The sequence below is a fragment of the Vulpes lagopus genome, chromosome 20, assembly GCF_018345385.1.
Source record: "Vulpes lagopus strain Blue_001 chromosome 20, ASM1834538v1, whole genome shotgun sequence".
Taxonomy (NCBI): domain Eukaryota; kingdom Metazoa; phylum Chordata; class Mammalia; order Carnivora; family Canidae; genus Vulpes; species Vulpes lagopus.
Window position 1 is genome coordinate 8,645,618 of NC_054843.1, and position 22,003 is coordinate 8,667,620.

At 48.1% G+C, this 22,003-nt stretch overlaps 1 protein-coding gene across 3 annotated transcripts in view; it reads right to left on the minus strand.

Annotated features, from left to right (window-relative positions):
• DOP1B (DOP1 leucine zipper like protein B) overlaps window positions 1-22,003 on the minus strand; it is a 107,470-nt gene that overhangs the window by 20,258 nt on the left and 65,209 nt on the right. For all 3 annotated transcript variants that reach the window (XM_041735027.1, XM_041735025.1, XM_041735026.1), the window contains exons 16-27: window positions 20,533-20,685; window positions 19,737-19,837; window positions 18,854-19,044; window positions 14,242-15,871; window positions 13,643-13,754; window positions 12,855-13,043; window positions 10,912-11,034; window positions 8,926-9,060; window positions 4,490-4,545; window positions 2,956-3,060; window positions 2,793-2,859; window positions 794-938 (exon numbers count right to left, since the gene is read on the minus strand). In XM_041735027.1, the coding sequence (XP_041590961.1) occupies window positions 794-938; window positions 2,793-2,859; window positions 2,956-3,060; window positions 4,490-4,545; window positions 8,926-9,060; window positions 10,912-11,034; window positions 12,855-13,043; window positions 13,643-13,754; window positions 14,242-15,871; window positions 18,854-19,044; window positions 19,737-19,837; window positions 20,533-20,685 (3,007 nt within the window). The remainder of the gene's footprint in view (window positions 1-793; window positions 939-2,792; window positions 2,860-2,955; window positions 3,061-4,489; window positions 4,546-8,925; window positions 9,061-10,911; window positions 11,035-12,854; window positions 13,044-13,642; window positions 13,755-14,241; window positions 15,872-18,853; window positions 19,045-19,736; window positions 19,838-20,532; window positions 20,686-22,003) is intronic.

A 22,003-nucleotide genomic window follows, 5' to 3' on the forward strand; every position in this document is an offset into this window, starting at 1 on the left:
GTCTGTCTCTCCCTACAGTAGGTCTAATAATCTACGATCTGCTACATCAACAGCTGTCTGGTGGTCTTCAGGGCGCCGTTGATTAACCATCTACACAGCTGCACTTAATGCAGATTCCTCCAGAGTACCTGATGGATCGATGGTCTGAGTGAACAGATGAGTCTCCCGACTGCTTTCTTAGGAGCTGTAACTAATAATACGGCTGCGGTATGCCTAGCCCATGTGACTTCTACTAGAAAATTTTCACTTCCCAGGCAGTGATGAGACACAAGGATCACTGAGAGGCAAGGGTGTGTGAGTCATAAATAAAATATACAATCTGACTGCCTGACAACAGTTCGTTGGTTTACTACATTTTCTTACCATAGTTCCACAGAAAGAAAAACCTACATTTCCATATTCTTTATACCACATGGATTTCTTTTCACCTAATCCTTGCAAATTATCTTACGAAGCTACCTTCTTGGATCCTGATCTAGGCTCAGTGAGGGCTTCCATGGTAGCATATGTCACTTGGACTATCAGTGGAATCCTATTGTTTATTACACATAAATAATGTTGTAAACAGTAAAACAAGAATGACTGCTTTTCTTAACTTTTTTTTTTTTTTTAAAGCAGGCTCCACACCCAGAATGGAACCCAACTCGGGGCTTGAACTCATGACCCTGAGATCAAGAGTCAAAAACCTTACCCGGCAGAGCCCTCCAGGAACTCCCAGACCGTTTACTTTTAAGGGAAGTCCAGACCCTCTCACACTAGCTGGCAGCAGGCATATCTGGCCCCCTGTACCTACCGCACAAATCTTCTTCAACATCAGATTCTTCTAGAGAGATCTGAGGCTGGGCCTTCACTTCTAGGTTTCTGCTGAGCCAGCTGGTTTGTTCCAAGGAAGAGCCAGCAATGTTCCCTACAGCTTCTAGGACTTTTTGAGTGACTTCCTAATAGTGGGGAGAAAGAGGAAAGTTAGCTCAGGAGAAGCATCCAAAATGCCTAAAACAGTAACCATCCAGCAGAAGCACAATATAGGCCACAACCAGAACCACACAGGTAATATGAATTTTATAGAAACCACACTAAAGGGTCAGAAGGAACAAGCTCATAACGTTTAACCTCATATACCCAAAATATGATTAACATGTAATCAAAAAACATGTAATCAAAAAAAAAAAAAAAAACATGTAATCAACATAAAAACTTTTAATGAGATTTCACGTTCTTTTTTTGCACTAGGCCTTTGAGATCTGATGTGTATTTTATACTCAAGCACATTCAACTTGGACAGGCCACATTCCAAGGGCTCAGCAGCCACACGTGACTAATGGCTTCCACACTGGCCCCCGCAGACACACCACAGAGAGACAGGAAGTCACAGCTGCACACTGCATCTAGCAGATTCGTTTTCAGGGTTCTTCAGCACCATGGGTTCTTGCTGGGATTGCATCTTCCAATAGCGTAACAAGAAACACAAATAAACTAAACTGACTCAATGAGGGTGAAGTGAGGAGTGATCTGTATCAGGATTATAACCAGTGAAAGCATCTGGCCAAGGAGCTGTGATAAGGAGAGAAATGCTGAGCCACTTTCCCAAGCCAGCATCGTCAAGTCTCACCAGCAGAGGCTGGCGGCACATCCTTGACACCTGAGAATCGAACAATCCTGGCTTCCACTGTAAGCTATGCTTAGGCATGAAGCGAGGGCGTGTCTGCCTGCCTGCGGTGAGCCTGGGCAGAGGTGTGGTGTGGTGTGGCTGGCGGTGGCAAGAGCGAGCAGGAAAAGGGACCGAGGGCTCAGAGGAGGTGAGCACACAGAGAAGAAGTGCAGGTCCTGCCTTGGAGCAGGAGTTAAGGGGTTGGCATCAGGAGGCTGGGCATTATGGGGTAGAGGCAACCACAAGGAGCAGGGGTGAGGTGGACCAGTTGTACCAGTTGTGATAACACTCGTGGCCAATGCTACCCCCAGAATGGACCAAAGCAAGGGATGTGCTATAGGTAACAGGCCACAAAACAGGGGCCTTGAGAGCTGAGTTTGGGAAGTGCTGTCCAAGTGCTGGTCACGCAGCGTCTGTGCTTTAATGATGCTTCCTTCTCTACAAGTGAAGGCCGGAGGAGCCCCCCAAATTTCCTGATTATGCTTGACTGTGTTTTATACAGTGCTCCAGCGCTTCAGCAGTGCGAACCAGAGACCCTTCACGAATGCCACAGATCATAACAATTAGCAGACATGTCACCAGTCATAGGACTGATAACACGTCCCGGTTTCGATGGAAGCCTTGGCTCCAACAGCCCCTGCATCAATGATTCTCACTGTTGCAAAATAGTGACTTCCTAACTTTATCATTCTATTTATTAGGTGGCTATCTACTTGAAGATCTCCCTTCTCCTGGGGTGAGTTTCACTTTTACTTTGCAGGATTTTTCAAATTTCCTTTGAGTTATACTTGCTTTACTAAGGGAGGGCAGGGAAAGAAAGGCTCTCAGGAAAGAAATCCACGTCTACGGAGTTTCTATCCTAACGTTGCTAAGGTGGTGGCGGTACCCACGTCTGCATAGGGTGATGATGGGGGCATCCTGTCAACCCATGAGGGCTTGCTCAAGTCTGACGCAAGAGCTTTGGCAGGAGTCTGTGGCTCAGGTCTATCAAGCCCTCCCCAGACAGCAACAGAGGAAGCCAGATGCGAGAACAATTGCAAATCTAAGGAATGATCCTGCGCAGTGCTGACATTCCCCCAGCACCTCCTCTAAAGGCGGGCACTATTCCTGGAACAGTTGCATCTGCTAGACTCTGCACACAGACCTGCAGGTCTTTTTGGTCCTTCTTGCTTTCCACGTTGGGAGTTCTCGTCACGAAGTCATTGAGCATGCTGTTGGGAGACAATCAGCGTCAGACTAGGAGCGCTGCAGAAACAAGGTACCTTGGGGCAGAACGACACGGTGACCGGACTGGTGGGCCACAATACCTGAGAAGCAGAAAGTATCCGGGGGGAGCGAGATTCAACTGTACAGATTCCTTTAACACGCCCAACAATGAAGGAAAGTTCTCCTGCAAGGCTGTCACTGGGAGCCTATTTAAAAAAAAAAAAGAAAAAAGAAAAAAGGAAAAAAAAAAACCCACCCAACTGTGAACATGTGAACAAGTTAAAACACGTTATCAGGAGCACATTTCAGATCCAGGCAGTTGGAAAGCAGAGGGAAGATGGCCTGACTAACTTGTTTGTTCTTTTCTAAGTTAAAATAATGCACAAGCTAAATTTTCGTATTCTGGCAAGAACTTGGGAGCCTGGAGACCAGAAAGCCTGCTGCTGACAAGTCAGATGCTCCTGGTTTCCGGTCTATCAGAGAAAGGCCTCAAACCAGAGGGCTTCTGATCCCTTGGATCTGTCTGGCTTGCATATCCGGCCTCCCCAGTGTTGTTGGTACTGGAGTCAGTCCTTGGGTCACATCACAAGGTCCCCCACCAGGAAGCTGATCTTGGGCAGCTTTCCAGACGAGGCCTGCATAGTACAATATGCTGTGGCTTAGCCACAGCCCGAGGGCCCAGGGTTCAAGTCCTGGTGCTTGATGTACTGCCTCCTGAGTGACATCGGCAGTGCCTCCTCTGCAAGAGGAGGAGGGTAAAAACCTAACGTGCAGCTGTTCCGAGAGCTCCCGTGTCACTCAGACCGCTGCAACAGACACTTGCTAGCATCACGATGCATGGCAGCTCTCACCAGGAGAGATGTGTGATCAGCTCTTTAACTCCTGGAAAAAGAACTGGGGCGATGCTTGTGGGTGAAGCATCAACAGCTGATCCAAACTAGAGCCCAGAGCCAGGGACTGCAGGGATTATGACTCTCTCTACCTACCCTCCTGCAACCTCAGGGCGTGGGGAGTCGGAAGAAGCATGAAATGGGAACTGGGCTAACCAAGGAGCTTGTCCCTGGTTGTCAGATTGCCTGATTGTGTAACTCCACACCCGTGAGGATTTGGAGGCTTCCCTGAGAAGGGGCTTCTGCCCCCAACCTGCCCCTAGTTACTGCAACAGAGACAGCCCTGGATGGTGGAGGCCTGCGAGCTGCACCTGGACGTGCCCATGTCAGACCCAAGAGCCCAGGAAGGCTTCCTCTCTACTGTGGAGAACCACATGGGGGGTCTGCCTCACTGCCTCCTGCAGCAGAGGCTCCAGAAAAGTGCCAGTAAGCTCAGGACACCCCAGCAGAAGCCACAGGAAGGTGCTGGGGACAGCACCCAGAAGAATCATTTTTCCTTTTTCTAAAAGAAGTCTTCAACACGTTCAACACTGAACATAAAACGTTCAACGTACAGCACTGGGACAAAATGAGATCAGATCTCTGCAAAAGGAGAAGTAAGAGCATCAGGGCATTCTCTCTCCTCGGGAGGAAAGTAAGACACCGTCACGGTATTTTCTCCAGGGGTCAAGTACAACCAGGGTTCTGCTTGGAATCCCTGCAAGAGCATCTCTAATTGAGAAGCCTTTGGGAAGGGCTGCATTACCTCTGGATGAAAGCGTAGCAAAACTGCAACACAGGGATATCCACAAGGGGCGCTTTCTGAAAACAAAAGTGAAACCAGTTACTCCAGGTTGGTAGGAAATGAGGTTAGAAGAATCACAAGAGAAAATGAAACAGTGTCTCATAAAGCAAAGGGTTTTAGCCTGAGCTTTTCAAATACAGTAACACCCGTGACCCCATCCCCCCAGCATAACAAAACAAACGTATGCTATGAGGTCCCCAAACATGACTGCCCCTCTTAGCAGACTTCCCTGGGAGAGTCCACACCAGGCTTTTAATAAATATTCAGGGAAAATGTGGCATCGTAGCTGAACTTCCCTAAACAAGGTGGTGGCCTGTTGACCCTCATGAGGGTGTGCAATTAGCTACAGACAACAGATGATAAAAACTTTTAATTCTTAGCTCAAGGAATTCCCTTAAACTCAGACCAGACAACTTCCCTGAATCCCAAGTGGCTGCAACTACTCAGAAACTGGCTTTGAAAATTTCCCCCCTTCCTTGCTTATAAAAAGCTGTTTGTAGAAATTATACAAGTTGAGCTAATTAAATGAGTCGTGAAACACAATTCTGTTACTCAAACAGCCAAAAACCAGCCAGCCAGATGAGATCTAGTGTGTGTGTGGTTGTTTTGTTTTTTTCAGCCCAGGAGTGGCAGATATTTGTAGAAATTCAAGTGATGTGAAGGAACAAAACTGGAACTGTCTGCTGTGCATAGAAAACCTGTCACAGAGGCTCCTCCTGGCGGACAGCTCACTTGGCTCTGCTCATAGGAAGTGACCACCAGTGTGCAGGGTCACTTTCCTGACACCTGAGACTTGCTCAGGGTTATAAAATGTGAAGTCACCAAGAATCTGATGGCTCTTTCACCCCTGCTCCTCTCTTCGGGGTTGACTACTTTAATATTTATGTACAAGAGTGAAGGCAGCAGGACTATACCAGGCATTCGCGGGAGGCCCGACGAATGCCATGGATGTCACCCGTGTGCATTTCACATCCGATTCCTTGTGCTTCAGCGGTTCCATAATCTGGCCTCATGGTGTTAATTTTTAGGCTGGCTTATCTTCTTTTCCCCACTAGAAGAGAGCTGACTGAGGGCAGTAGGAGTTTCACTATTTAGGATCCCTTACCACTGAAGCACGTAGCTGATTTTCAGTTCTGGAATGAGAAAGGACCAGGGCCCTGAACACAACTGGCTGGTGAGGAGCCCTAATAGGCCTTCTCAGCACAGACGTGTCTGTAGAGGCTCCCCTGTGCCATGTACCAGCTATAAAAATGGCTAAAGAAATTCTTGGCCAGTTTTCCCACTTACCGGGTAAGACGTGGCTGAAAACACTGATTCCAAGGTTCAGCTTTTGTTTGCCGTCCCCAGTGCAATGACCTTAATACCCGAAGCTATATGCCTTTTATTTGTTATAAGACTTTTTATTGTGGTAAAATATACTTAAGGGGCGCCTGGGTGGCTCGGTTAAGTGACCGACTCTTGGTTTCAGCTCAGGCCATGATTTTAGGGTCGTGGGATTGAGCCCTACATTGGGCTGTGCACTCAGCAGGGAGTCTCCTCTCCTTATGTTCCCTACCCAGCTCACACCCTCTCTAAAATAAATACATCTTTAAAGTATACCTAGAATTTGCCATTTTAACCATTTTTAAGTGTCTAGTTCCATGGCTTTAAGTTCATGTGGCATTAACATTCATATTGTACAACCATCACCACCATCCATCTCCAGAACCTTTTCATCTCCAAACTGAAACTCTGTCCTGATAGACAGTAACTCCTGTTCCCTCTCCTCTCTCTGGCAACCACCACTCTACATTCTGTAGGAACTATGTTCACAACAGACTACTCTAGAGATCTCACGTAACTGGAATCACATAATTTTTGTCTTCTGTGACTGGTTTCAAGGTTCATCCATTGTTGTAGCAGGTGTCAGAATTAACTTTCTAAGGCTAATATTCCATACTCCACTGTGTGGATATATCTGGTTTTCTTTATCCAATCGTTCACCAATGGATACCTGGGTTGTTTCTACCTTTTCACTATTGTGAGTAATTCTACTATAAAAATGGTGTTCGAATATCTGTTTGAGTAAAACTTTATTTTTAAATATTCACTTTGGGGCACCTGGGTGGCTCAGTCTGTTAAGCACTTGCCTTCGGTTCAGGTCATGATCTCGGGGTCCTGGGATGGAGCCCCACGTCAGGCTCCCTGCTCCAGCAGGGAATCTGCTTCCCTCTGCCCCTCTCCCTCTACCCCTACACTCTCTCTCCACTCTATTAAATAAATTTAAAGATCTCGAATGAATGAATGAATGAATGAATGCTTTGTCCATTCTGCTAGTTTTCATTTAGGGAACTGTCCTTATATTTTCCCTAACAACTAAAAAAACATATTTATTCAGTTATTCGTTTATCTGAAAGACAGCTCACAAATGCACAGCAGTGGGGATGGGCAGAAGGAGAGGGAGAAGCAGACTCCCCACTGAGCAGGAAGCCTGACATGGGGCTTGATCCAAGGATCCTGAGATCATGACCTGAGCCAAAGGCAGACACTTAATTGACTGGGCCACCCAGGTGCCACTTTCCTAACCACTTTAAATTATCTGATAGAAGGCAATTATTTCAAAGTCAAAATAAATCTCTGGTTTCTATTAAACTAAGAACAAAACAGCTCCTATACTTTCAATGAGGTGCCCTGGGAAACACAAAAAGCTCTGAGTTGCCTGGCTGGCTCAGTCAGCAGAGCATGTGACTTTTGATCTCGGGGTCCTGAGTTCGAGCCCCATGTTGGGTGTAGAGATTACTTAAGAATAAAATCTATTTTTTTTTTTAAAAGCTCTAAGGGCATTAAAAAAAAAAGAAAGTTAAACCACAAAGTCTGCTCTGTTTCAAAACCATTGCATGTGACTGGAAAAGGCCTCTAGCTCTTCACAGTTCCATCCTAGCGCCCTTCTCGCCCCTTCTCGCGCCCTGCCTCCACTGCGGCCAGAAGAAATCTCTTCCTTCTCAGAATGCCTCGAAGGAGTCCTGTCCTCTGACCTTTTTCATTTTTATGTAAAAATTATGCAAACGCTTAACTTGCCCTTTGACAAAGACCTTCTCTTCTCTTTGAACTCTGGTCAGAGCTCTCTCTTCCCCTCCTGGGCCTGTGGGGGCTGGGACTTCCAGCCGAAAAGACTCCGGCCCCTACTAACCTGTACTGGGAACAAACACTACCCAGGTTTCTAGCAGCTCAAGGCGGTGTCCCGCAGATGATAACCCCGTCACCCTCAAATGCCTCCCCGAGAGCGCTGGAGGCTGCCAAAACAGTTTGCCATTTGCTCTGTCAACACCCATAGGCTCCTGACCTCCCTGCCTGGGGCATTTATTAACCCTTCCTTTGAGACGTGCATGCATCCTCTAGGATAGGAAAGGTCTTCCTCCAGGACCTGGGAGCTGTCCTCTGAGATATCGCCTCTGAAGGAGACCCGGCCCCCTCCCTGCTCTTTCAGAATTTCCCAGTTCCCTGACTTGTTGGGGGCCCTGCTCGTTCACCGTTCCTACTCCCCCGTTGTTTGGGCTAAAATACCTTGCTGCCTCTGAGCAAATCAGAACTGAGGTCAGCTCTCTCTCCCAACAGTAGCTACTGAATAAAGTCGGTCTGGCCCACCTTTAGGTGTAGCATCTGGCTTTGCTTCTCTCTGACACCTCTTAGGCCGTGAGTTCCTTGAGGCAAGTGCCATTTCCTCTTTTTTCTTTTCTTTTCTTTTCTTTCTTTTTTTTTTTTAAGATTTTATTTATTCATGATAGACACAGAGGGGGGGGGTGGGGGGCAGAGACACAGGCAGAGGGAGAAGCAGGCTCCATGCAAGGAGCCTGACGTGGGACCTGATCCGGGGACTGCAGGATCATGCCCTGGGCTGAAGGCAGGCACTAAACTGCTGAGCCACCCAGGGATCCCCTCTTTTTTCTTTTTTTAAGATTTTATTTATCTTAGAGACACACAGAAAGAGGCAGAGATATAGGCAGAGGGAGAACCAGGCTCCCAATGCAGTACTCGATCCCAGAACCCCGGATTCACTCCCTGAGCCGAAGGCAGACATTCAACCACCGAGCTATCCAGGAATGCTTATTTCCTCTTTTCCAAAGCTTTGTTCAACTTAGCATGCTGCAAGTACTTGGTAAGAACCCATCTCTGGGCTGGGGTGCTACAGCCTGGGTAGAGACAGCCCTGACCTCCAGCAGCTCCCACCTTCAAACCTGTGCACTGAAGCCCATTAGGCACACTTCACAGAGTCTCCCCCAAGCCCAGGAAAACATCTCCATTTCCCTAACACCAGGAATTCTCAGGTGCTCCTGCGACCTCTGCTTCCCTCCCAAACATAATTTATAAAAGATAGGAGGGTGCCATGCATTCATCTGGAAGATCCCCAGGCTTCCCACCTCGTCCCCGCGGATCTGCGGCGGCCTCTTCACCACCTCCTTTGCTAGGTGCAGCACCGTGTCCGTCTGCAGGGTGCTGAGCGCACAGATCAGGTCGACAAGGGTCAGTTGGGATGCACTTGCAGCTGGGACAATCTGCCAAGGAAAAAAAAACAGCTCTCTTCAAACTCACAGAGAGAAAACAAAAATAAGAATGATGCACAGAAAGTATTCCGTAATAGCTGCCCTTGGAGAGAGAGCTTTAATCTTTTAAGTAAATATTTAAACAAAAACTAGGTAAAGGACTCTATCGGTGGGGATAAAGAGGAGGCTGAGTATTTAATGACAGTGATGTATCAGCATCTGACACACATGAGGAATAACAGGCACAGGTGATGATAGGGCAGTGACATTGGTATGTTCGAGCTTAGAAAGAATTTTGTTTCATTTTTTAAACAGTAATCTCTATACCTATTGTGGGACTCAAACTCACATCCCTGAGATCAAGGTTTGGGTGGTCTACCAACGGAGCCAGCCAGATGCCCCTCAGAAAGCATTTTTAGAAACAGATACACTTAATTTGAACAGAGCAGGCTGGCATTGAAAGATAGCTCTAAAAGTATGAAGCTAGTAAACGGGAAACCAGATAAACCAGGTTTTCGATGGTTGGCCTTGGCAGGAAAGCCCTGGTATGGGAAGTACTTTTGTTTTGTTTTAGTTTTTTTTTGTTTTTTTTGGGGGGGCGGGGGGTGAGAAGTACTTTTGATGATGGAAGTCTGCATAATACGATCGCATGCACTTGGAAGGATAAGGATTACCACCAGGGAAGATTCTACAGGTGCTAAGCAAGGTGGCCTACACCACCAACCTCTCATGCCTCCTCAGGGAACAGGAGCCCATGTTGGGCACTGAGATAGTGTCCAGGGAGTGGGAGAGACCCTCTGAGGGAAGTGAGATAGAAACCTAGATGGTCGGAATCCCTGGGTGGCTCAGCGGTTTAGCGCCTGCCTTTGGCCCAGGGCACGATCCTGGAGTCACGGGATTGAGTCCCGCGTTGGGCTCCCGGCATGGAGCCTGCTTCTCCCTCTGCCTGTGTCTCTGCCTCTCTCTCTCTCCCTGTGTCTATCATAAATAAATAAATCTTCAAAAAAAAAAAAAAAAAAAAAAGAAAGAAACCTAGATAGTCAAGAAAGAACAAAGGAAGAGGATTATGTTGGTTTTGCAGAAATAAAACAAGTCCCTGGAGGACTTAGTGATGGACCAGTCAGTGGATAAAGAATGGATGAGCTGTGAACTGAAGTCATCTTTGGGAATAGGAACACGATGATTTAAATCGGTTTTACGTTTTTGCAAGTATTATTTTTATAAATTAAAAAGCCTATGGAACCCGGGTGACAATGATGCGTCAGTGTAGTTCATGAGTGGAACAAACCTACCACTTGGGGGGTTGCTGATCGTGGGGGAGGCCATACACGTGTGGGGCAAGGATATTTGGGAAATCTCTGTACTTTCCGCTCAATTTTGCTGGGCACCTACGACTGCTCTTAAAAACGGTAATAATAAAGTCTTTAAAATAATAGTTAAAAAAAAGCTCTAGGATGGCACTACATGCAGGGAAGGACCAGCAGGGGTTCTCGCAGGTAGGATAACGTGCACTCGAGCTGGGAGGCAGGTTCATGGTTTCTCTATTTCGTGGAACATACATGCTGTATGTGCTCTTCTACGTACGCTATTAGATATTACATTTAAAAGACTGAATGGAAGTAGTATGTATTCATTACACAGAGATCCGAGAGCAAGCCAGGGGTGAGCTCCCTGCACCCCCTGCCACCTGCCCACCCACCCACAATCCTAGTTGGAGGCACGGCTGTGTTATCTGTGCATTTAAAACAGTGAAACCACTTCAGCAGTTTCCCACGTCGGTCTCCAATGTCACCTCTGATTACACGCGACTCTGGTATTTCTGGCAGAGTAAGTTTAAGTACAACTTTCATTTTTAGACTCTACCTTCATCTTACTGAGACGTTTAACCTTCTTTCTGCTCCACACTGCTGCGACAGCGGCGGTTAACTGAACTCCCAGATGGGCCGTCAAGGGGTTCAAGAAGTCTAAAATTTTTTGTCGTATGGTCTAGAATGGGAGAAAGAGAAGAGTTATGGCACAGTAGCACCCGGGCTTTCATGGACCACCCTCAAATGCTGGGAGTGGAAGCTCGCTGGTCTGCCCAAGGGAGGCCTCCCCTCAACCCCAGGCCGGGGCAGGTCCCTTGGTCACATGCTGTCAGAATATCCTGTGTTTCTTTGTATTGCTTCTCATCTTTTTTTTTTTTTTTTTTTTAAGATTTTTAATGTATTTATTTATTGAGAGAGAGAGAGGGGCAGAGACACAGGCAGAGGGAGGAGCAGGCTCCATGCAGGGAGCCCGACGTGGGACTCGATCCCAGGTCTCCAGGATCACACCTCGGGCTGCAGGCGGCGCTAAACCGCTGCACCACCGGGGTTGCCCTCATCTTGATTTTTAAACTGGTGGTTAGCATGTGTGTTTGCCACGAGGGCGAGGACCTCCTCTGTCTTGTATGAACAAGGCCCAGTGCCCTGCAGCAGGCACACAAATATTTGTGGAATGAATGAATTTACTGAGCACTTACTATGTCTCTACGTCTATGTTTAAGATCATGTTAGATGCAACGAGCATGTGGGGGAGATGTCCTCCATCCTGTGCCCTGGGTCCAACCCCTGTGCCGCTGCTTATATGTACAACTGCCTGCAAAGTGCTTCTGCTCTCTACACCCCAACGTTCTTGTTTGTAACCTGGGAATAAAAACAGTGCCCACCTCGTACATGAGGGCTAAATGTGCTAATAAATGTAGAGTGCTTTAGATGATGCATGCTTCCAACTTAAGAAACTCTGGCACAGAGAGGCTGGGGAACCTGCCCAAGGTCCCACAGTATGGCTGAGCAGAGCGCTGAGCCTGAGTCATCCTGTTCCCCATGCTCTGAACCAGTCTGCCCAGCCTGGGTTGCTGGATGCCTGTGTAAGCCCTGAGGCCACCCTGGCACTGTGTGGTCAGCTGACAAGAGATATGACCAGATAATTCCAAGGGGCCATACCAGGCAATCAGAGACTGAGCCACATGCCCCGATGCTTCCAAGGCAGAGACTGCTATAATTGAGAGTGGGTGTGAACTAGAAACACCCTGGGCTATGTAGGTTTGGTTTAACAAAAAAACTGAGACACCATAGCGCTCCACTTGATGTGCCCATGTGTCCAAGGCACCACTGAAAGCAGGATATAAGAGACAAGCTGTGTGATAAAAGTGCTTCAGGGAAACAGGTGAGATCTTTTGGTACCCCATTCAAGCCCCCAGAGACTTTATTTTTACTTTAAATAAAAAGATGAAAGGGGAAAAGATGGGTTGAATTCACAAAGCCTTTTTTTCATAAATAGGAAAGTTGTTCTTTTTAAGATTTATTTATTAGAGAGAGAGAGAGAGAGAGAGAGGAGGGGTGGGAGGAGGGAGAGAGAATCCTCGGGCCAACTCCCCGCTAAGCAAGGAGCCTGAGGCAGGGCTTGATCCCAGGACCTGAGATCATGACCTGACCCGAAATCAAGAGTTGGATGCTCAGTTGACTGAGCCACCCAGATGTCCCAGGAAAGTTCTTTTTCATTTTTTTTTTATTGGGATTCAATTTGCCAACATTTAGCATAATACCCAGTGCTCATCCTGCAAAGTGCCCCCCTCAGTGCCCATCACTCAGTCACTTCAACCCCCTGCCCACCTCCCGGAAAGTTATTCTAATAAACTGGAGAGTTCTATTTCTGACTTACAAGTAACTTGGGTTTCATTGATCACATTAAGCTTGATCATTTATGTATATATTCCTGTACATACTTGTTTTTGGTGGGACAAGACAAAAGAAAGAATAAAACCACAGAGGAAGTTCTCTCACTTTGGTGGTTTTAAAGTAAACGGAAGAGGATCCCTTCGTGGCTCCAAGGAGATCGACGGGTCTCTTGTGAGTCTCCTCCTTTCTGAGAACATTCCAGAGAAGGGCCATGGTGTTAACGATTCGAGGCAACTCTTCCAGAATGGCATTCTTGGCATTTTTCAAATTGGTAGGATCGCTTATGGTAGTGGTCTACAATTGAAAGTGAACATGAGACTTGGCTGCGTGTGTGGCACCGGCCCCCTTCCCATGAGGCCAGGAGTGGGTGGGGTGGGAGTCTGGGCAGTTGCACGCCTCCAAGCAAGTCCCACGGGTGGTGGTCTGGAAGCAAAATGCTTCCCCGTGCATTTCAACCCATGGCCTTCTTTCTAAGAGGGGCATCTGGGAGTCTGAGGTTCCATGTTATAGACTCTTTCATTCAGCTGAAGCATTACCTGTATTCTGAAACGTAATCCCCAATAGGGCAGAGCAAATAACAGCTGTGCCATGTGTAAAAAATTGGCACCAAAAAGACATTTTATCCCTTTTGGTTACTGATAAAACAATGGGCAATGGGACGGTGCCTCGGGGAGCACCAGAAAAACAAAGTACATTTGCATTACTTTCCCACATTTGTGCACATATATATGCACACGCGCTTGCATTCTGTGCAAGTATACATCTGTGTACATATTTACAGTTATTACATGTGCACATTTCTTATTTGAACTGGTCATAATCCAATGAAGACAACACAATATATGAAAACTGCCTCGAGCCTGGGGAGGGAGGTACAGAAAAAAACAACTTACCTTTTTGTTTTGGTTGGGTTGTTCCAGAAGACAAAAATGAGTAATGGTTGTCAGGCCTTCCAAAAGAGTGAGGGGGTAATCTGGGGAAATGTTTTCCCTCTTGGAGGTCATGCTTTGGTGAAGAAATGAGAAACTCATGAGAATTTTTATGAATGAGGCTGTAAGGTTTTTAACCCTACCTAAACGCAGAAACCAGTGAGCTAGCACTATCTTTGATAAATTAGGGCCCTCATAATGAAATATTGTTACAATAACGAGGGGCACCGTTTGTGCTTTTACATTTTACATTCCTACAGTCACTGTGGAAAAATGTTTTCAGGTTATTTCAGAATTTCTATAAAGGTGACGCATGTCTTTACTTTGGTCTTGGAAAAGTAATGGAGTGTGGCTACAACACTCAGCTAGCCTGGGTACCTGTGTGGAATCAAAAATGAAGGACATGAGCATTTAGCTCCTTGTTACCCCTCTTGACAATGCAAAGCAGGCTTTTGATTAGGTTGGAATTATCCTCCAACTGGCTTCTATGGCGCGTCAGGTCAGCCACCTGTTACAAACAGGATCATCAAAGCAGTAATAACACACCAAACGGTTTGCCATACCTGATAGAGAGCTTCACAGCTTCGCTTTCATACTGCTTGACCAGCTCATCCAAATTTTTGCAGATCTGGACAATGAAAGGTGTCACGGTCCAGCCCAGGGACTTTCCAAAGTACGGCAAGGAATGCGTGACTAAGCTCACCCAGGCCGGGTGCATGCCGTAGCCATAGGCCGGCTGCAGACCCCTCACCACGGCGGACACCAGCAGCCCCTGGGAGGTGAGCGGGTGCGGCTGCATGTACTGCATGGCACTGATGGCCTGCTGGAAGTTAAGGGCTCTCCGCCACTCCCGGGACAGTTCTGGCTGATTTTCAGCCTCCTCCTGGACCTGACCCAGGTGATGTTCCAGGACAATGAGCACCTGCAGGAGCTTCAGCAACTCGATCTGCAGGGGGTGCTCGCTCCAGATCTGATCCTGGCCCAGGTTGATGAGACTCTCCTCAAAGAGGCTCTCCTCCTGCAGGGCCCGGCCTCGCTCGGCGGTGGCCAGGCCATAGCGCTTCTGGCTCGTGTACATGGACGCTGACAGTGAAAGCAGGACGAACTCCTGAACTTTGCACCTCTGCAGCAAGCTGTGAATGAACTCCACGTTCTTCCCCTCGGCCGACTTGGCCACGGAGACCAGCTGCGTCATTATTCGGATCAAAACCTCCACGCTCTTGACCTGCACGTCCCGGTTGCCGAGGACGTCTCGGTGGGAGACCTTCAGGTAACAAGGGTAATAGCTGCGCAGGAAACTGAGGCACAGGTAGGTGAGGAGCTCGATCAGCAGGGAGTGGGGACACACGCTGGGAGACTGCGTCTGGAGTTTCCCGTAGAAACTCTGGCCGACCAGGGCCTCCTGGTGGCGGGCGAGGAGGTTGGAGATGAGGTTGAGGTGCGCGGTGGAGCTGGTGTCCATGCTGGTCCTGGACACCGCCTCGATAAACTCCTTGGGGTTGGTCTTGAGCACGGCCTCTAGCACCGAGAAGGCATACAGGACTCGCCGAGAGTCGTAGGGCTGCAGGTAGAGCAGAATGTGCTTGAACAAAGCCTCGATGGTCTCCTGCCTCTCCCGCTGCTGCTTCAACAGACGGGACGTGCTGAGGGCCTGGAGCTCCAAGTCGGCCTCCTCATCGCTGGAGAACGACTCCGAAGCCTGGGTCTTGTCCGAGTCCACGCGTGCCAGGCCTAATCTGGCACTGGACTTGAAGCTTTCTGCCTGGAAGGCGGCCAGCAGGGCCGAGCGCTTGGGGTAGGCCCTGCCGCCCATGGGGATGGGCGCGCAGCAGCTCTCTTCGTGGCTCAGCTCCTGCGGGTCGTGGGAAGGGGAGGAGAAGGAGGACGTGTTCTCACTGTCCGTGTGGGCAGAGCTCGTGTCCGCGGACTCCGTGTGCTCGCTGCTGTCCAGCGTGCTGCAGGCCGTCCTGTCGGGAAGGTCCACGTAGTAGGGGAGGTCATCCTCACTCAGCTCGCTTCCGGGGGGGCACTTCTCCGGCTCCTTCTCCACCTCGGCCCAAATGGCCTCACGGTCGACGGTGGTGAACTGGTTGAGAGGCACACCTTCCTCCGAGCTGCCCTCCTGAAGCTCCGATGCTCCACACGCCTCTTTGAAGGGGATTTTCTTCCTGTTAAACCAACGATGCAAGTCTTCTGAAAATTACAAAATGACAAATGGCTTCAGAACAGAAGAGTTGGCGGTGATACATCAGTTCCAGAATGCCCTTTCTCTTCAAGCCAGACAGAAAGATCAATGCTTATAAAATTCTCCCCATACAACGACAACACCGGAATCTACATTGTATCATGGACAAAAGGCAGTCAAGTAAAAGTGAACGGGTCTTTTAAAATGTTCAGGGAATCCAATAATTTAGTTACACTGTCAGAGAATATGTGAGTATTGCAACTTTTACAGGGAGGGTGATTAAAAAAGTGTATTATTTTGTTCCTGTCAAGAAATGTATGCCACAGAAGTGTCTGCAGGTTTTCAAAGCTGTAAGGGTATTTGCTGAGCTGTCACATGGGAAGACAAACTGGAAAGCGAATAAAACATTGAGACAGAAAAATTGTGGCACACGCATGCAGTGGAGTACCATTTGGGTTTCTAAAAGATACATCCGTACGTCCTGATACAGACCAATGAGTGGCATATTTTAAGTAAAAGACAAAAAATCAAGCTGTATTGAATGAGCTCACTTAGGGGAGAGCCTCTATAATACACGGCTCTAAAAAAATCTGGAGGACTATCCGCCAAACCATTAACAGTACTTAGCTCTATTAGCTAGCATTCCAGGGGACTTTCTTTTTTTTTTTTTAAGATTTTATTTATTTGATAGAGTGAGTATAAGCAGAGGGAGAGGGAGAAGCAGACTCCCCGCTGAGCAGGGAGCCTGATGCAGGGCTGGACCCCAGGACCCTGTGATCATGATCTGAGCCAAAGGCAGATGCTCAACCGACTGAGCCACCCAGGCACCTGCTGGGGGACTTCCGTGTGTGTTTTACCTCATTACTCCGATTGTTAAAATGAGCATGTGAGTACTTCTGTAATCAGAAAATATACGATGCTTTAAAATATTCAGGTCTCTTTAAAAAGGAACAACAGCCAGAAAGAAGTCCTTTGCTTGCCAAACCATTTTCACATGCAGCTCTCAGCAGATCCAGTCCATGAACATCAAGCAAGATTAGGAAAGGAGGAAGAATGAGGCATTAGAAACAGCTGAGCTGCCTAAGGCTCACAGTAATATTTCCAAAACAGGGATAGGGTGGAGGGTAAAGCAGAAGGCTATTCTAGTTGCTTCCAGGGTAAGGACATAGCAGGGAAAAGACACTTTCTTTTTTTTTTTTAATTTTTATTTATTTATGATAGTCGCAGAGAGACAGAGGCAGAGACACAGGCAGAGGGAGAAGCAGGCTCCATGCTTGGGAGCCCGATGTGGGATTCGATCCTGGGTCTCCAGGATCGCGCCCTGGGCCAAAGGCAGGCGCCAAACCGCTGCGCCACCCAGGGATCCCAAGACACTTTCTTTTATCAGGAAGGTAGTGGGAAATACGGGTCACAGGAAGCAGTGGGAAGTGCCCTCAGACTTAAAACTAGGACATGTGGCCTTAGGACTCTCTTCCTAACACAGAGGAACACTAACAAATTTAGAGCCGAAAATGAGAGCCAAGCTTTCAAGAAGGTGCTTTAGTTTATACTTCCCTGGACTTTACTTTCCTATAATGTGGATTAATAAAATGCCTCCTCTTTGAGAAGGCAGCCAGCTTTCTCTCCTAAAGGAAAACTAGAAGTTCCAGTTTTAGTCAGAGAACCTTGTAAAGAGGAGAAGCCGTCTCAGAAATCGCTGCTTATGTGCGTGTGAGGCTGCTTTTCCCTGTAAGATAAGACTGGTGCAGACAGAATATTTACAGTCCAGTGGGCTAAACCAGCTAACTCAAAGCTCGTAAAGCCATCGCTTAGAAAACTGGAAGAAAAAAAAAAAAAGGAAAAAAAACTGGAGGAAGTCACAAAACACACCTAGTGTGCAAAGTCACATTAGTTCATAAACTGTGCTCCGTACTGATCGCCCAAATGTAATGCGCTCATTAGGTCTACATTAGCTCCGTTCTTCTTCTTCCTACCTATAGTCAGTTAAATTTGTGTTAAAGATGCCTCTGGGGGCGCCTGGGTGGCTCAGTCGGTTAAGCCTCTGACTCTTGGTTTAGGCTTAGGTCATGATCTCAGGGTTGTGACATCGAGCCCCACGTCTGGCTCTGAGCTAGGCATGGAGTCTGCCTGAGATTCTTTTCTCCTTCTTCTCTCTGACCCCTCTGCCCTCCCCACTCTTCACTTGTGCTCTCTAAAATCAATCAATCAATCAATCAATCAATCTTAAAAAAAATGCCTCTGGAAGTTTTTGGAACTCAAAGGATTCCACATTTCTGATTATCTGTTCACAGAATTTATAGCTGGAGAGAACTTTAGGGAAGAGATAGAAAAATAGACAAGAAATCACTCATCTCGTGGTTGAAGGTTCACAAAGGAGTGTTTTTTGTTTTGTTTTGTTTTGTTTTTTTACTTAAGTACAATTGAGCTGATTACAAGGAGATTTCAGCTTCTAGGCCATTCACAGGTAGAGGCAACCTAATCCTCCCCAGGTCTAAGCACACATCTGGGGAGAAGTGCCAGCCCAACCGTCTCAAACTTAACTTCCCGCCAGACACCAAACCCACTCTTCTAAGTGAAGGTGCTAGGATGGAGGATGTGTTATTCTTTCCTCCTACCTTAGGTGCACTTGAATTGTTTTTTGTAGTGAAAGAATAAAAAGTCAGCTATTTTTATTGGAACAGTGGTTACTAACAATTTCCTTTTTTATTAAAAAAAGAAAAAATCTGATTTTTCAGTGAAAACAAAAACATACTCCCTGGCATTTCGAAGTGCTGGTTCGTCTACTCCTTATGTTGGAAGAGTCCTCACAACTTTACAAAGTACCCTCACACCACTGGAATGTAGCTAAACCACTGAGCAGGGCTAGGTGCCTTGACTGTCCCCAGGGGCAGCTGGGGCTGGAGCCGCCCCTCCTCCCTCCCAGGCCCAAGGACCCTGGGGACACAGAGCCTCCCACTGACCCTGCCCACTACCCTGCATGGTGTGCTCACCTGCCGAGTTCTCCTGCTTGAGGCAGTGAATGGAGGTCCTTTGGGTTTTGGGCTGGAGCAGGAGCAGGAGCATGGGTTCCAGGATGCGTGCCACATCACCAAGGGAGAGCGCCCGAACCAGCCAGCCCTGGGCTGCCGCGCTGATGGCACCGTCCGTGCAGGCCAGGCTGTCCAGCACGACGAACAGGGATCTGCGGGTGGGAAGGGCACCATCAAGTCAGCATGTGGTGACCCTGTGCACCAGGATGCCCTCGGGGAGCTTCACCCATGCTGGGCTTAGAGACCAAGCAAAGACAAGTGGACATCCACCCAAGAATCACTAGGGGGGCTTTCAAAACCCTGATGTCCCAGCTTCACCCTAAATTATTCAATCAACTTTGAGGCGGGCCCCCACCATCGGATCAGCTACCCTTTCTCTAAGGCTGTGTGTCTGGCCTCACACCTAGTTTTGGAAACAAGGAGGAGGATTTTGTTTTTTTAAGTACAAAAGACTGTACTGCAGTAAAATTCACATCTCAAGCATATAGTCACTGACACTTAAGTGTCTACAGCCAGCGTAGTTGCAGCCCCAATACAGACCCAGACCACCTCCACTTCCCTACAAAGGTCCCTTCACGAGGCATGGTCTCAAAGCTGCTCAGGTGGTTCTGATGCACTGGGCTTCCTCCTTCTGGGACCAAATTAAGAAAATTCCTACTATGTATTCACATGCATCTGGCCTAAAGTCACTCGAGGGATCATGGAAATCGTTTGCTGTGCATCCAGAAAATGGGGTCATGTTATCAGTTTCGCACACAGCCCCCTCATGGCCTGACACAATGACTAGGATCCTCCGCAAAGCGTCCTTTTTGACTTAAGGGTATCTACATGAGTAGCACCTTACCTATCAAATGAGCGGTTGTGAGATGTCACACGACTGCCCTGGGTCTCTCTCGTCAGGTGCCAGATGACAGAAAACCTAAACAGAGCTTCCAGTCTCGTCCCCTTGATTAGGAAATAAGCGGGAGTGAGGCACCTCCCTCCCTCCCAGCAAACCCAACCCTAGTAACAAAGGGGAGCTCAGCAGGAAGACAGCAACCTCAGAGGCGGTGCTGGGCTCCCAGTGCGGCCCGGGGCCAAGGAAGATGGGCATCGGGCATCCTCCCTTCCTTGCTCACTTGAATACAGTAAAGCACATTTTCAAGACCCCTCATAAGCCCATGTCCAGGGTCACACGTGGGTCGCAGATCACAAGATCATGAAGAGCATGGTGTGCTCACACACCCTGGGGGTGCCAGGCCCATGTGGCTCAGAGAAGAACGACACAACTTGACTGCAAAGGATGGCCAGGGCCTAAAAGGGTGATGCATTCCCTACAACTGCCTACTTCAGCAGCAGCTCTGGGATCCTTCCAGGGACTCAGTGTCCTGCAAACATCCTGGGAGTTGGGGGTGGGTTTCCCTGGTGAGTCTTAAGATGGACACAACCCATGTTTTTAGGACTCTAAAGGGGCTGGCTAGTGCTTCTGAAGGCCTCCCAATCTTCTGAGACTCCGTAACACCCCTCTGCTTACTGATCAGGGTGTCTGCTGAGCCCCAGAGGGCTGAATACATGTAAGTCAGCCCTGGGCATCTACGGTGATGGGTGGCCTGGCAGTTGGGATTGTTGCAGGACAGAGATTACAGGCTGCAAGGACTTACCTTGTCAGGGTCCAGGAGGGCATGGCAGATGATATCTTCACAGATGTTGGCCGTTGGGGCCAGGCAGTGCAGCCGGTAGAACAACTCTACACAGGTGATGTGATGCTCTCGGGTCTCCTTGTTCAGCTGATTCCAAAGCACACGAGCCACCCTCTGAGGCAGGAGGGAGACTGTTAATATGGGCAGCACCCACATTTCTTCCTTGTGCCAGTCCAACCCCAGCCCCAAGGAACTGGCTTCTACCTACATTTCTTATGTGAGGATCCCTAACATACAAAGAAATACCACCAACAAACAAAATGAAGCAAAGCAAACCCCAAACCAAACCCAAATCCCACCAGGTGTCCCTACACCCAATGTGGGGCTCAAACTCATGACCCTGGGATCAAGAGTCGTGTGCTCTACTGACTGAATCAGACAGGTACCCCAAGACTACTCTTTTTATTAAGTAAGCCCTATGCCCAATGTGGAGTTTGAATTCAAGTCCCTGGGATCAGGAGTCACGTGCTCTATCAAATCAGTCAGCCAGGTGCTCTTTCAAACTTGGAGGTTTGGAACTTGCAGCTAAGAACACTGCAGCTCTTGCCCAGACTTTAACATTACTTTCAGAGAGGAAATCCTGGAAGCAAGAACCTACTGGTTGACACATCCTTTTGACAAGCACACTTGACCAAGCCTTACTATATGTGCTGGCACCGGAGGTCCCAGAGATGTGGCCTCCAGGAAGTGTGGGGAATTTGCAGTGAGTGGTGCCAGTCTTGAGGCAGACACACTCGCAGCACCTTACCACCTACAGCTGGCTTACACCAGTTACCACAAGGCACTGACAAAGAATCATGGCTTTCAGCTTTAATTCCACAAACCTGTCCATTCCCATTTCTTTTTTAAAAAAATTTATTTATTTATTCATCAGATACACAGAGAGGCAGAGACGCAGGCAGAGGGAGAAGCAGGCTCCATGCAGGGAGCCCAATGTGGGACTCGATCCCGGGACCCTGGGATCATGACCTGAGCCAAAGGCAGACGCTCAACCGCTGAGCCACTCAGGCAGCCCTGTCCATTCCCACTTCTGTGCAGTGTCATCACGGGGGATGCCCAGCTCACTTTCAGGACACAAACCACACCCCAAATCAAGTCCTCCATCTTCTCAGCCCTGATTTTAGATCTTTAAACATACAGGGTCTAGGGCTGGCTGCAGCCCCTTCCAGACCCCAGGAAGCACCCGTGCGGTGCCTGGTGCAACCGGCTGAGACTCAGGGGAAGGCTGGCCCCATTTCTGGGAGGAAATTTCTGAAGGCATTTTTCCAGGTGATGGGAAAGGACTATGCCTCACAGACTGTGACATTTCACAAGTACATCTTAGATCAAATGACTTCTTTTGGCTCATCTATTTCTGTTGGACAAAACTATCTTCTCTGCTTAGATCAAATTATCCGTTGACTGTCTTGAGCCCTAATCGTGATTTTATTTT